Here is a 14,531-nt window from a genome sequence, read left to right as displayed (position 1 = left end):
TGTCTTTGTTGGCTCAAATGGCTGATCTTGAGGAGCTTTATAATTTGCTGTCTCACCCGCTTCCAGCAGGCCTGTTCCAAAAACAAGCAACCAAATAAAATGCCAAGTACATGGCAGAAGTACTGAGTGTGCAAAGCAAATACAAAGGAGCAGGGCTCTCAATTCTCATCTTCCTTGAAAACTAGGGGTGTAGGGTGGAAGAATTCATTTACTCACATAATCAGTCCCTGAATAGTAAGCTGGCTTGGATTTTTTTTATAGTTGTACCTTTTCAAAGTTGCATGTCATTGTAGGTGACAAACAGCTTTCAGCTGTAGGAGGTCATAAAGTTTTCAAATGGTCTTACTTTGAAAGGATTGTGCATGCCAGTGTTTGACACTTGGCTGACCTGTAGAGGACCTCATATGTACTCCTTTGCAATTCCATTATATTAAAAGAAATCTCAATATTGACACATAATACTTAAGAGTGTTTTAATAGTGTGACTTGGTGAGAGTGCAGAAAGGCAGGGAAAGGAAAGCTAAAGGCCAAATAGTGACTTGTAGAAGCAGCAGATTTGCAGGTCAGTTTTCCAGTCTTTGTGGAACAAATCGCTGTTTTCAGTATGTTCCTGTGTTTTCATGCATAGAAATGGTGGGATTTGACAAATTAGCCAAATAAGTAAATATAATTAAATTTTTAAATGTGTACAGTAATTCTAAGTACTCATAAATCCTAGTATGTGCACATTAGTTCTCTGGCATAGGCTGTTGTTCAGGTTTAAGCTTTCTTCCCTCCTCCTCCTTAGTAATTTGGAATAGGTAGACTCAAAATGGTATGAATAATAAGGCTGTGACACAAACTAGCAGGTGAAAAGTGTAAGGTTGAAGCTGTGACATTTACCTCTTTAAAGCTTTCTTATGCCCATACATTGTCACTTTGATGGCTTAAATTGTCATTGTTTATGAACAGAACAAATTTCTTGTTGTTAGTGTCTTTCACAAGTGAGGACAAGCATCTAATATATCTGTTTATTCATGAACCAAAATATAAGGGGGCCTCTAAATGGATTTAGGAATATTAGAACATAGTGTGCAACTACTGTTGGCTGTAATAGCATTAATGTTAATTGGTTCAAGTATTGACACCTTAGTGTGTTTATATTTAAGCCACAGTATAAATTTTTGAGGTGCAATGTTCCTAAGACCTTCCATAAACCCTTGCTGATTCCCTTGCATGTTGTCTATGACTTTTCTATACCAAGGAAGTAACTATGTCTCAAGAAAAATTTCCTTCAAAAATAACACCTGCAAAAGTATGGTGGTGTGCTGAAACTGAATCTTACTTAGAGGTAACCATGGACTGTTAAAACAGGGCCATAATTCCTATTACTGCAGTCTAGAACCTGCACTCTGTTCTTTGTCCTCTCAGCATATTTGCTCCAAGGGGAACTTCAGGGGGTGGTGCAGGAGAGCATAAGCCATTTCTTGCTGCTAGGGAGCAGATGACAAAGCCATTGACAGTATTTATGTGAATTTAGATACTGCAGAGTAGTATGAACTGAACAGAGGTTATAGTGCAGCTGGTTCTGGGTTCACCTCTATCATGCACATGCACACCACCCCCTACACCCCCCCTCCCTTCATTTCAGAATTACCCTTTGGCTCACTATGCTTTTGTTGTCTCCACTGTGTTTTCCCTCAACCTTCTAAGCTTTCTGCACAATGTATCTTACATCAATTAAATTAAAAAATTAAAATAAAAAAAATTACAGTAGAAGTCTTACTACTTTGAGCAAAAGCTCAGTTCTAATAAGCTCAAAATTATCATGTGTTCACAGCAATTGGCCATTAACATAGCAATTTGCTGTATCAAATGTTAACATCTAATATTCCAGAGTCTATGAATTAATTATTATACGCTTCCTTCACCCTGTGCAGGAGTATCAAGGGGTGTGGGGTTTATCCGGTTTGACAAGCGAATTGAAGCAGAAGAAGCTATCAAGGGCTTGAATGGCCAGAAACCTCCAGGTGCCACAGAGCCCATCACTGTAAAGTTTGCTAACAATCCAAGCCAAAAAAACAATCAGGCCATCCTTTCCCAGCTGTACCATTCTCCAAACAGAAGATATCCAGCACCTCTAGCTCAGCAGGCTCAACGTTTCAGGTAAGTCAAATACATACTTGTGTGCAGCTGTGCTGGAAGCCACATGTTCCCATGGGCCTGTTTGTTTCCCTCCACTCTTTCCCTTCCCTGCTTGTCTGATTTCTGTGTTGAACTGCAGCTATGCTCCAACAAAACAGCTAAAAGCAAAAATGCATTCCATCTTACTGATAGCATTTCAGTATCTAATAAACCTATTTAATTATTGTTAAACCGAGATGACATCTTTTTCCTTCTACACAGTCACTAAAAAAATAAATCCCTTTTTAAAGCCTATTTTTGATTTCCTAGATTATTCTTGGTTAATGTCCAGGTTGATTCAGTTAAGACTGACCTGGGCAATTCAGTTTTCTTCTTGGCCATATGGCATGCCACAGCCAGCCTCTTCTTCTCCACCCTCTCTTTCCTCCCCATTCTGGCTTTCAGTTTTTTTTCCTAGGCAGTTGTCTAAATCCTTGTCTTCCCTTACTACAAACTTTTGTAATGAAGGTTATTCAAATACTTTCTGCATGTGTTTTTTGTGGATGTATGTTCCCATCATGTTGAAACTACAGCCATACAGTTTCTTGTGATATATAGTGTATTGAAAAGGATAGATGGTGAGAACAAAGTGAAACAAATACTGTATTATCTACATTCATGAGTACCTTGGATTTTTTTCAGTGATTTTGATCCTTTCTTCCCACCCTCTGCTCCTGGGCTATGTAACTGGAACGTGGTAAACAGCAATATATTTTATTTTCAAGAAATATCAGCTGGCAGTTTGCTTCAAAGAGAGTATACCAAACTTCAAAAGCTCTGTGTTGCCTTAGGTTGCTTTTAGGCTGAATATTCAGAGTTCATTGACTGCAATTCTGCCAGAACTTCTGAACTCTTATTTTCTTCAGCTTTTCAGCCTTATGTGCTGCAAGTGTCTGAGAGGTGTGAAGGTCAGCACTAGAATAGGCTTTCTGCCCTAAGGCAAGGGATAATCCATTTTATTCATTACTTTGTGGATTTTCTTAACATGTCTTACAGAATAGAAGGATTAATCTAAATGGTGTGCTGAGTATTGAATAAAAGTAGGCTTGCCATTGTTCCATAGGCAGAGCATAGGGGCAGAAGTTGCGCTGGCAGGATGGACCCAAGTGCATTATTTGAAATAAGGTCATGAGGGAGCTGTTGTACAGCCTGTGTGTTAGAGCATTCAAAATATTCTGGCAAGTCTGGCCTGCTGACTCCTTGAGTCCTGCTGAGTGCACTTGTTCACAGATACATGGCTGTGTTAGCTATTACTCTGATACTGGCTAGGATAGCATCTGTATTTAACTGATACTATAGGTAGATCTATCATGATTTGTAAAAATTCTCCAATTTCCAGAGTTTTTTCTTTGGATAGGACCTAAGAAGCTCTTTGCAGTTAAGTAATTTCAATAGACTACCCTTGTCGTGCAACATTAGGCTTTCAACCTTACAAATTTTATTTGATTGCAATTTATTTTTGTTTAAAAAGGAATTGTATTTTTATGAATATAAATTTCACTGGAAAGTTTTTTTCTGAGGTACTAAGTGTAAAGTGGTGCCTGAAACAACCATAAGAGATACTGTGATTTGCTCCACTTAAAAATATAATGGTAACAAAAAGCACTGAGTAGGTACCAAGTCTGTAGTGAATAGGAGGGAGAGTAAAATCTTCCCTGCTTTTATCAATGTGGAAGGAAGAATAAGGTTGAACTGACTATTCAAAAGGTAAACTGGGGTTGCAGACAAAATTAGATATTTTTTTTTCTTTTTATAATTTCTTGGGGAAGGCCTTCAGGTTTCTGTTTCCTCTCTTTTAAAAGAGACGGTCTTGCCACATTTTAAATTTTTATAACTGAAAAGGGAAATCATCTTTTCTGGTTTTTTAGGTCTTTGCTGTTGTCGCAGCATTCCAACTTTATTGCTGACTACATAGTTCAGATTGCACCGATGCTTCAGATCTTTTATGTCTTTTACATGCAAGAAATCTTTGTTTTTCACATTTCAGACGGGATTACTTGATACAGTTGCCCTGTCTTAGTGGTTGACAGAGGCCTGAAAACAGTAAACTTCAGTAGTAAAGAACAATAGGATCACTACAATGCTGCTTTTCTTCTTGTTAAGAAAAATCTTGAGCTGGACTTTCAAAAGCAGCTATATATAATTGTTCCTCAGTTTCTGTAGGATGTGTAATTTAAAGCATCTTTAAAAATTGTCCAGTGAGTGCCCCTGAGAATTTTTCCACAAAACTTTTAAGTCATCCAGGTAACTGAAAACTGTTACGGTGATACCATTACCATATGAAGTCCTCAGCCAACTGCTCTACAGCAAAGACCTGTAAGCAGTGGTGTTTCTGGAGATCTTCACCTTCCTCTGCACCCCCAAATGTTAATGACAGTAGGCCTCTGTCATCCACACTGAGTCTATAGGTAGTAGTCAGGCATTTTTTAATTTCCTCTTTTCTGCTCTTTTAGGGGTTCAGTGGCTTGCTTGCTTGTCAGTGCATCCTGAAAACCCTGCTCACTGCAGAATCGTAATGCCGTGTAGTTTGATACCTTTACTTGGCTGCAAACAAGACCAAGTATTCTTTCTTCTTTTTTTTTGTGCACAAGTGTGGTTACACTACTGTGGCACTTGAGTTTGGATTCTGCATACCAGTAATGGTTCTTAAATCCTATAGCTCATTACTGGAGAGAAATCACAATGAGGTGTACAGATCTGTAAGGTAGCTGTAAGCTAAAAACTAAATCAAGTGTACCTTTTTTTACCTAAGCTCGTATTTTGTGGAGTCCTGAAGTCAACCTTTAACAAGACGTTTCTTTCACATCTCTGGGCTTTGCCAGGAAGAAACCAGGGCTTCTTTAGGGTAGAAATATTCTTAGAGAAGCACTTCAAGGGACTTCAGGAATAAGATTAATAGGATTGGTAGGCAGTGCATGTTCTAGGTAATGGCTAGGTAATTCCAAAGGGTTTAGAGTTGTGGTGACATACTGCAGTTTAGCAGCTTGGGGGAAGGTGAAGGAAGAAACACATGGGGAAAGCTTATGGTCTAATATGTATGTGTGTATATATATTCTAAAAACACTTTATTCTGGAAAAGAGTAGGAAAGTGAAAAATCTTTTTTTGCAAAATCTTTTTGCAGTTCATGTTCTACTATGCGTTACTGCTCCAAAACCCTGCATTTGTCTGGGTATTCACATCAGCATACTGTCAGAAGCCTCATTAAAGTTTTCATCTGAAATGAGTTGATCTGGAAAACTTCCTGAGGTGGTCACTGACTGTAACTTTATGCTAACAGTATTTGACTTAGGCTAAACATGTTGTACTGGTGCATTTTCTAAACTGTTATGGTTGTGGATGCTACACAATAATAACTATTTTGTATTTGCTAACTGTATCAAGTGTAATAAGGTGCCACCACTCTTCTGGTGATGGTGCTTTAACTTTGCATGAGGCTCTGTACAGTGTAAGGGACGGGGTGTAATATACCAAGTTTTCTTAAGATTAAAGGGTGGGAAAGACTGAAGACTGAAAACTTTGCTAAATGTTTTGCAGGTTGGACAATCTGCTCAACATGGCTTATGGAGTAAAGAGGTAATAAAAGACTGTTGGGTTCCTAACAACCAAATCAAGTGGTTTATATACTCTTACTTTTTAAATGGACATTATGTTGGATTTTTGCATGATTAGACTTCAGCTGAGATTGTTCATTTTGTTGCACTGTGCATGAAAGAGACAAACCGATTGTAGCAGTTTTATCAGATGCCTGTTTCAAGTGACTCACTAATCCTTACTGGTTTTATAGCACGCTCTTTTGTTTTTCTATGTTATACTTCACTTCAGGCAGACCTAGCACGGTTCTCCCTACTTGTGTGTAGTAATGTATGTACTATTTATGCAGTTGGGGGGGGCGGTGCAGAAATACTTGTAATGTTACCTTCTTAGTCTGGCCAACATGTTCATGCTGTGAAAAGCCCTGTGTCATTTTCTTTTTTGTTCTGAAATTTCTTTGCTGGGATTTTCTCTGAACAGCTACTTTGTTTCTATTTTGTTTTCCCCCATTCCTTAGTAGGTTTCCTCCAATGACCATTGATGGAATGACCAGTTTGGCTGGAATTAATATCCCTGGGCATGCAGGAACTGGATGGTGCATTTTTGTCTACAACTTGGCCCCTGACGCTGATGAGAGTATCCTCTGGCAAATGTTTGGACCCTTCGGAGCAGTAACCAATGTGAAGGTCATCCGTGATTTCAACACCAACAAGTGCAAAGGTTTTGGATTTGTGACTATGACAAACTATGATGAGGCAGCTATGGCAATAGCCAGCCTGAATGGATACCGCCTTGGGGACAGAGTATTGCAGGTCTCCTTCAAAACAAACAAAACGCACAAAGCCTAACAAATTATTCTCAGTGCATTAATACATGAAATCTATACAACAAAGGCAATTTACAAGAAGCTTTATGCATTAGTAAATGCCTTTGTTGTATGCCAGTGTGGAAATGGGGATAAAATGTCTACTTAGCATCCTAAGAATATGTGAGATTTTTTATTGCTAATATTTGAATTAAAACTTCTTAAATATCTTTTGTTTGAATATTGACAAGAGGTACAGGGTTTTTACCTGTCACGATGCATATTCTATTGCCTTCTTTGAAGAAGGTAGACCTTTTAAGATGTTTCAGCTAAGGGAAGAAGTTTTTTTTCCTTTTACATGACTGCCTTTGACCTATGAGAAAATATTGAGGCTTTGTGTTATACCTAAGTTTTTTGTTTATTACTTGATTTGCCTTATGTTTAATTTACGTATTAATGCATTGCTGTTTTGTTGTTCAAGAAAAATATTTGAAGTTTAATTTATGAAGTTATAAGCAGTATTTATTTGTAACTATCATTTGCGTTGGGGAATGGGAACACATTCTAAAAGCTTATTGTAAGAATACTGGAGAACTTTTCGTAAAGCAGTACCTTGCCAAAGAGATAAGAGCCTCTTTGATGTGGGTTTAAAAAAGCATCTATTTTTATAAAAAAAAATTTGGAGAAACTTTTTACTGGTCCTGGAACAAATATTTTGACTTGAATACTTTGAGAAATCTCTTCATATGACACCTAGTGAGCTTTTAAAACTTACCAGGAAATTTGCAGTTGTTGGGGAAAATTTAGAAAGATTTATGATGTAGAAATACTTTTGAGATCTTTGTATTAAGAAGTAGAGTCAATGGGATGCACTGTTGATTTCATTTTTGTAATCATCAGTGGAGTCTTTGAACATCCTGGTTATTAAGTGATAGGTGGCTCACAGTAATTTGTGGTTTTGAAACAAATGAAAATTTTAAAAAGGAATATAAGAGCAAGCAGGAAACTTAAAATACTGAGAGATGGGGGAAAAAAATCTGTTCTTCCTAAAGAATTCCCTTCAGATAGAGCTCATGGTGTTTAGTGATGTACTTGCTATTGTTTGAAGAATTGTTTTGTCTTACAAGACATTGAGCATGGTTTGCACAGCAGCAAATCAGCAGAAGAGGCCCCAGTTGGGTATATTTGGAGGTATTTTGAAAGTTATGTTCAAGGCTAACACCTGAGCTTTGTGTAATGTAAATAAGACGAGTTATGAACCTTTCAGCCGATTTTGACTTTAGTTTATTAAGTCACATGCCAAGTGATGTTCAATTTTGAATGTTTTTGTATGAGTTTTTTCTTTGTAAATGGCATTAACATTGTTACTTGAGGTCTGCTTATTCATTTTTGTTGTCCTGAGGACTTGAATTTACAGTGCATCTGATCTGTTGCTATTTTTGTCTGTAGATAGTCTAGCTTCAGCTGTTTATGGTGATGCTACATTTTTGTTTATAAATATGTTTGTGGTAAAAAAATATAATCATAGGTTTTGAACAAATTTCCTTACATTTTTCATACAAAACCCATAAATACCTGTATGCTATTGAAATTTAACTTTGTATGATGCTTAAATCACTATTTGGGGAAATAGAAAAAGTCTTTACCATGTATTGAAGAAATTTAAGAAAAAAATACAGAATATTTTCTGATTAGCATCTAGCTTATAATTTTTAAAAAAAAAGCTGAGGGTCTGATGCCTTCACCAGGATGCACTGACAACTATGTAGTTACATCCTGCTTTTTGTATAAACTGAGATGCTCATATGCTTCCCCTTAGAAAAAGCAATGTTCTATGCATAACATAGTTGTACACTATCTTTGCAGTTGCTTTTGGTTCTTATTCTTTTGAATTGTAGTTATAAATTTTTCAGTATAGTACAGTACATATCCTGTGAAGCGCGTGCTAAAGTGAATAAGCGAGTTTTCATGCTGACCCACTCAATGCTATTCAAAATCAATTGGCTTCCTGAGCACTTCCTCATTCTTAGGTGCATTTAGATTGTTAAAGCTAATCCTCTGCATTAAAAATTGTATATACTATAGAAGTCACAAACTTTCCAATGTGGGGAAAACAGTAGCTACATGCTTCTTTCCTATACTACTGTAGCAACTAACGGCATTGATGAGAAGGCATGTAAATTGGGCTTCACTTTACAGTGTTTATCAGAGCACTTAGTAAAATATAAGGCTGGTATTTATTTGAAGCTGTATAGTATGACTTAATTCACATCTGTTGGAATAGAAAATATATTCTGTTGAGTATTTAAGAGGTTGTACATGTTTTCTTTTGTGTTTGGATCCTTTGTACTTTTTCATGTTCAGTACATCAATAAACAAAGTTGAAGGGAAAACAGTACATGAGCAGTTATTTTACCACATTGTCCTCTGCTTTAATGGGTAAGCAATCTGAGTGAAAGGTTTCTGCAGGGCTCTTGAGCTCCTTTTAACTTAGCTTAGGATCCTAGCTACTAACAAGGGGGTAAGACGGTGGAGCTGTGTACCAGTTCTGTTATGTTAGAATTAGTTTTGAATGTTTTCACTTTGGTTTTATATGAACCACTCAATACTTAGGCTGGTATAATAAATGAGGGTCATTAAACGCATTCAGTAAAAATTAATTTGCTGTCTGTCTAGCAGACTGCTATTCAGTATAGCTAAGTTAGTACCTTAGTGCATTAGGGTAAATACAGAGGGGAGGGGGGATTTACTCTTCATTGCAATGTCCATTTGCTGTTTAATTACTGCATTAATTTCTGGGCTCCATTAATTGAGTGGGTATTCAGTTGATCTTAGTTTGCTGTTCTTTTCTGTTCCCAACTCTTGAAGAAATTCTTTAAAAATTAGTCAACTGTCTCTTGCCCTTTTAAAGTACATATACTCCTAAATTCATTGGCTTCGCTCAATTGAATGAGAGTGAATTTCCACCAGTGAGAACACAATTCCAAAAGTGGATTATACATTATAGCTTTTATTTTTAACTATTTTCTTTCACTTTCTCTTTTACATCCTTATTGTGAGATTTTTTTGATAATAAACCTTGTAGCATGTGGAGCATCTCCCATCACTATAGGGTGATGGAGTTGAGTTTGCTTGGATGATGAGATCGTAAGTCTGTGAACAACATGTAGATAATAGTACAAGATTTCAGTCATAACCAGTGTTAACAAACTGACTCTTTATATTTACTTATAGAAATAGTGGGTACTTATGACTTCCTATGTGGTTATGTTCTTTGGTGGCTGGAGTAATGAAAGGATGCAAGACACAGTGCTTGGCAGCAAATGAGGAACTATATTTGGAGTTCATATTCCAGCAGGAACACCTGTGTGTTCAGCTTGCACTCTTCCATGGAAGGATAGTTCTAGTTCTCAACTGACACCAGATTGAGTATGGTGTAACTAGACATAGTTGAACTATGTTATATGGAAATGAGGATCAAATGTGTTTGTTATTACCTTCAGCTTAAGATCAAAACTGCTTATGTTTTGAGGTTTAGCTGCAGATAAGCAGGCAGTCAAGGACCACCACTAAAAATTATCAGGTGTCAGTGCTAAAAGATAAAAATTTGATTATATATAGCTGAGCACCTCTGGGTAGTTAGAGCTTCTAAGTAAGGGAACCTGATGCAAATTTATACAGAGGTAGTACTTCTACTATATTAAAGTTTTATGATAAAGCTAAGGAGGAAAATGTGAAACTGCTTCATGCAATAAGGTGGAGAAGGACTTGTTCCTTTTGTACCTAAATAATTAGAGTTCCAGGAATGTCCATAAACATCTGTGTGGGACTAAGTGGTAGATAAAACAAGCTGGGAGCATGACCCTGGCAGAGGGTGAGCTGTAATTGAGGTACGTAAGCATTGCTGGGGCCCTTGTGGATGGGCTTTGTTACTGCAGAAACATGCTCGAGGCTTGTTTAGCCTCTTCTGCAACAGATGTATGCAGTTAAATCAACTGTGACAGGTGAACTTCCCACCTGTGTCTAGAAAAGCCTTGCTTTGGCAAGAGAGCATTTTCCCAGTGTGAATGAAAAAGGTGCATTTTTTTCAAGTGGACGGCTGTCTATTGGGGTTGTGTGTGGTGTATTTTTGTTGCATAACACCCAGGGGTCATCAAGTACCTAGTAAGTCTGGGATACTCATACTGCTGGGCAGGCCTGACTGATGTTTAAAATCTATTCCCCTTTGTAGTGTCACTTCAAACACACTGTATTAAGGTGAATAAATGTATAGGAAAGGTGACTTACGTTAAATCTTGAAAAGCAGCAACTAGTTAGGACTTACTATCAAAAAAATTATAGCTTTATGGCTAGCAGTGAGTATCTCGGGGTCTTTTTTACTTACAGCAGTTTGAAAAATGAACATAATTTGAAAGATGCTCCATCACAGGTAAAATAATAGCCTGGGATTGTGCTATTTCAACCCTGTCAACACTGTTGATCCAACTATGCTTGCACCTTCTTTAACACTGGACTTTGCCCAGTTGTGGCTGTGATGAGTTGACCCTGGCTGGATGCCAGGTGCCCACCAAAGCTGCTCCATCACTCGCCTCCTCAGCTGAACAGTGGAGAGAAAATACAACAAAGGGCTCATGGGTTGAGATAAGGACAGTTTAATAAAGCAAAAGCAAAGGTTGCATGTGCCAAAGTGAAGGAAAGCAAAAGATTTTATTCTCTACTTCCCATCACCAGGCGATGTCTGCGCACTTCCTGGGAAGCAGGGCTTCCGTATGCATTTTCAGTGGCATTTGGACTTCAACGTTTCAATTTGTACATCTCGAAACCAAGAAGAATGCACCTATTTTTACACTGAAATTTTCCTAATTAAACTTCACTGTAGAGGCACTAGTCTACAAAACTACTGCTGTGATGACAAATGCTTTAGGCAAGTCGATGTGCTAGCACATCGGAGGTCATATGGGCCAAGCAGCTTAAAACAAAGCTGGGGGAGAGATCAGGTCTTTTGGTGGGAGGAGATGGAACTGGTTCACTGGGATAATGTGGGAAGTCTGCTGTTGGGGTCAAGAGCAGTTTTAATCTGAAAAGCTTGACGTGTTGCCCACACTTTCAGGAACTATGACAAAACCTGAGGAAGCAATGTAAACTATCAAGTACCTTCAGAGCAACATGAATGACTTCAGTGGGTTAAGAGTTGTCTAACTTCATGCTATCAAGTCTGATGCCTTACTGTCTTACCTTGTAATTACTCTGTTTTCTTTTTGACAACATTCTGATCCAAGACATAAATGGGAACAGGGAAAACATTAATTTTTTTATACTTGTAAGGCCACTCTAAAAACCAAGTGTAACTGCAGAATGTTAATAAAACATCTGATTTCTTATTTTATATACTATATCATATGACTCCTATACATAAGTGAGTTTAAGTCAACATAACATTTTTAGTGACCCTGTAATACTGTAAGGAAAGTTGCTACAACTGCTGGCAGAGTATTGATTATAAACACTGCATACTTTAAAAGAACATAAGAGCTGAACTTTAATTTGAAGCAACTCTTATTAAATTATTCTCATGTATGCAGTGGTACCCTTGCTTAGTAGAGCATGTGTATTTCTGTTGCTTTGAGTGCAAGGATGTTCTTAGTTTCAAGTGTTTACTTGAATATTCTGCTGATAAAATCTTCTGTAGGTCACCTGGCTGCTGATACAGGGCTATTTGCCACCAGTTTTAAAAGACAATTGTTTTCTAATAAAAAATTAAATAACCTTGAAAGCTAGTCCACTGCTTCTTGATGTCTACCTGTCTCAAAAGTTTGGCATTAACTCTTTGAAATAAAAGGTATTAAGTAGCAGCCTGTTCTGTTGGAAGGTGGAGATAGGTCAAAGTGAAACACTTCTTTCCTACTACTATCTGTGCTTTGTGCCATCATACAAAATACAACAAGAAAAAGCATGGTGGCAGACTTCATTTTTTCTGTTTTTGATTAACACTGCCACTGTTCTGGTGGATCCAAAAGAGTTCAGTTGTAACCTTCACTTCAAGCTGCCTGTCTTCCCAGTTCAGCAGTTCATGTTTTCTGAGAATTTGTGACTCCAGAGACTTTCTGGTGAAATTACTTCTTTCTTGAAGTGGTGTGTTGCATATTCATTGCAAACAGCAGCAGTATCCATTTTTATTGCCACAAACTCAGATATTTTATAAATCTGAATTTTGAAAGTAACTGTGATGCTTGCCATAAATGATGCCCATTGATGGTGGGCTTTTTTTGTACAGGCAAAATATTTAGTAAAATGAGTTTAGGCTTCCTCAGGTTCCTGTTTGTTGTGCTAACACCCAACAATGTGATGCACATGATGTGTGTTGTGCCCCATCCCACCTCTTTGATCCCTTATTAACCAACCCATTCATTATGTATCCAAGCCATGCAAATAGATTTGTGCAAGTAACAGAGGAAAAGCTTAAGAACAAGAAAGTAGGTGGCTATCTGTTTTTACAGACTTCTGGGAAGACCAGAAAGGGCAAAATTAATCTTCAGATTAGTTCCATTAGGTTGCCTATGCATGACTTATATAAACTGATCCACTTACTCCTGGATGCTACCGGTTTCTTTCCTGTTTGAAAACAGGGTCTTCCACATTCTAAATAGTTTAACAATATTCGCCATAACCCTGAAGCTGATGCCTTAGGAATTTATATGGCCATCCCTCAGAACAACTAGGGGAAGAGAGGAGGGAACCCCAAAAGGGTCAAATTTGGATCAAAACAGAAAGTTAACAAAGTTGTTGAAAATTCAGGTTATGTCTGAAGCTCATCAAGACTTCTCTTGTTTCAAAGACTACTCTCTTTAGCCCTTTGGCTTGTTCTTGTTTTCTCTGGGAAAATGGGTATTTAATTTCCCGCTACTAAGATAGCTTCTCCCGAGAAGCAGAAGTAAAGCAAAAAAGGATGTGATAACAATAAAGGCAGCAGAAGCCTGAAAAGGAGCTTTCAAATTGTTATACCAAATTTCAGCTGTTCTGTCAGTTGATAGTGGGCTTCTTTGAAATCTGTGCAAAGCATAGAGAGCAGAAAAAATAAAAGTAAACTAAAAAATTAGAAATTAACTGCTAATAAAATAAATTAGAAGTTAACTTCCTCTTTGGTTGACTAAATTGCCACCTGTGAAGTGTTGTATATTTCTTGAGGACTTCATCAGGTCATGGTAAAACTTTGAAGAGACTTTGAGAGCCTCTGATTTAGGCGTCTGTTCACAATAAAATTCTGTAGCTATTACCTAGAAAAGGAAATGAAGAATTGCAAGGAAGTGATGACCAAATTTTCTTCCTCATGATGGAATTTTAAGTAATTATTAGATATATCAAAATAACTTACTTGGTTCTCTGTCCCACACAGACATTTTTCCTTAGCAGCAGCTCTAGGTGAGGATTTCTACAGGACAATGAAGGAATTGGTCCATACCAGGCACTTAAAGGCAAACTCGGTTTTCTTGGAAAAGGTGTTTTCTTGGCCGAGATAGAGTTACTTCTCCCCATAGCAGCCCTCATAGTGCTGTGCTCTGTACTGGTAGCTAGAAAGGTGTTGATAACACACCAGTGTTTTGGCTGCTGCTGAGCAGAGCTCCCACCACATCAAGGCTGTCTCTCCAACCAGCAGGCTGGGGCTGGGCAAGATCATGGGAGGGGACACAGCCAGAAAAGCTGACCCAAACTGACCAAAGGGATATTCCAGACCATATGACATCTGCTCAGCAATAAAAGTTAGGTAAAGGGAGGAGGAAGTGGGGGCATTCATTATTTATGTTTGGCTTCCAGAGCGAGCCCTATGCATACGGAAGCCCTGCTTCCCAGGAAGTGCCCAGACATCGCCTGGTGATGGGAAGTGGAGAATAAAATCTTTTGCTTTCCTTCACTTTGGCACACGGAACCTTGGCTTTTGCTTTATTAAACTGTCCTTATCTTGACCCATGATCCTTTTCTTATATTTTCCCTCCCCTGTCCATCTGAGCAGGGAAGTGATGGAGCAGCTTTGGT

General features: G+C 37.9%; 1 protein-coding gene across 6 annotated transcripts in view; it reads left to right on the top strand.

Annotated features, from left to right (window-relative positions):
- Nucleotides 1–8,859, top strand: part of ELAVL2 (ELAV like RNA binding protein 2) — an 89,518-nt gene extending 80,659 nt beyond the window's left edge. For 3 of the 6 annotated variants that reach the window (XM_049794915.1, XM_049794911.1, XM_049794909.1), the window contains 3 exons: nt 1,920–2,145; nt 5,699–5,737; nt 6,213–8,859. In XM_049794915.1, coding sequence (XP_049650872.1) covers nt 1,920–2,145; nt 5,699–5,737; nt 6,213–6,543 — 596 coding nt within the window. In that variant the 3' untranslated portion in view covers nt 6,544–8,859. The remainder of the gene's footprint in view (nt 1–1,919; nt 2,146–5,698; nt 5,738–6,212) is intronic. The other 3 variants (XM_049794913.1, XM_049794910.1, XM_049794914.1) reach the window with 2 other exon arrangements.
- Nucleotides 8,860–14,531: the final 5,672 nt, after the last annotated feature.

This window comes from Accipiter gentilis, chromosome Z, assembly GCF_929443795.1.
Source record: "Accipiter gentilis chromosome Z, bAccGen1.1, whole genome shotgun sequence".
Lineage (NCBI taxonomy): Eukaryota > Metazoa > Chordata > Aves > Accipitriformes > Accipitridae > Astur > Astur gentilis.
The sequence above is the reverse complement of the archived record's forward strand: the minus strand, read 5'-3'. Positions and strand labels throughout refer to the sequence as shown.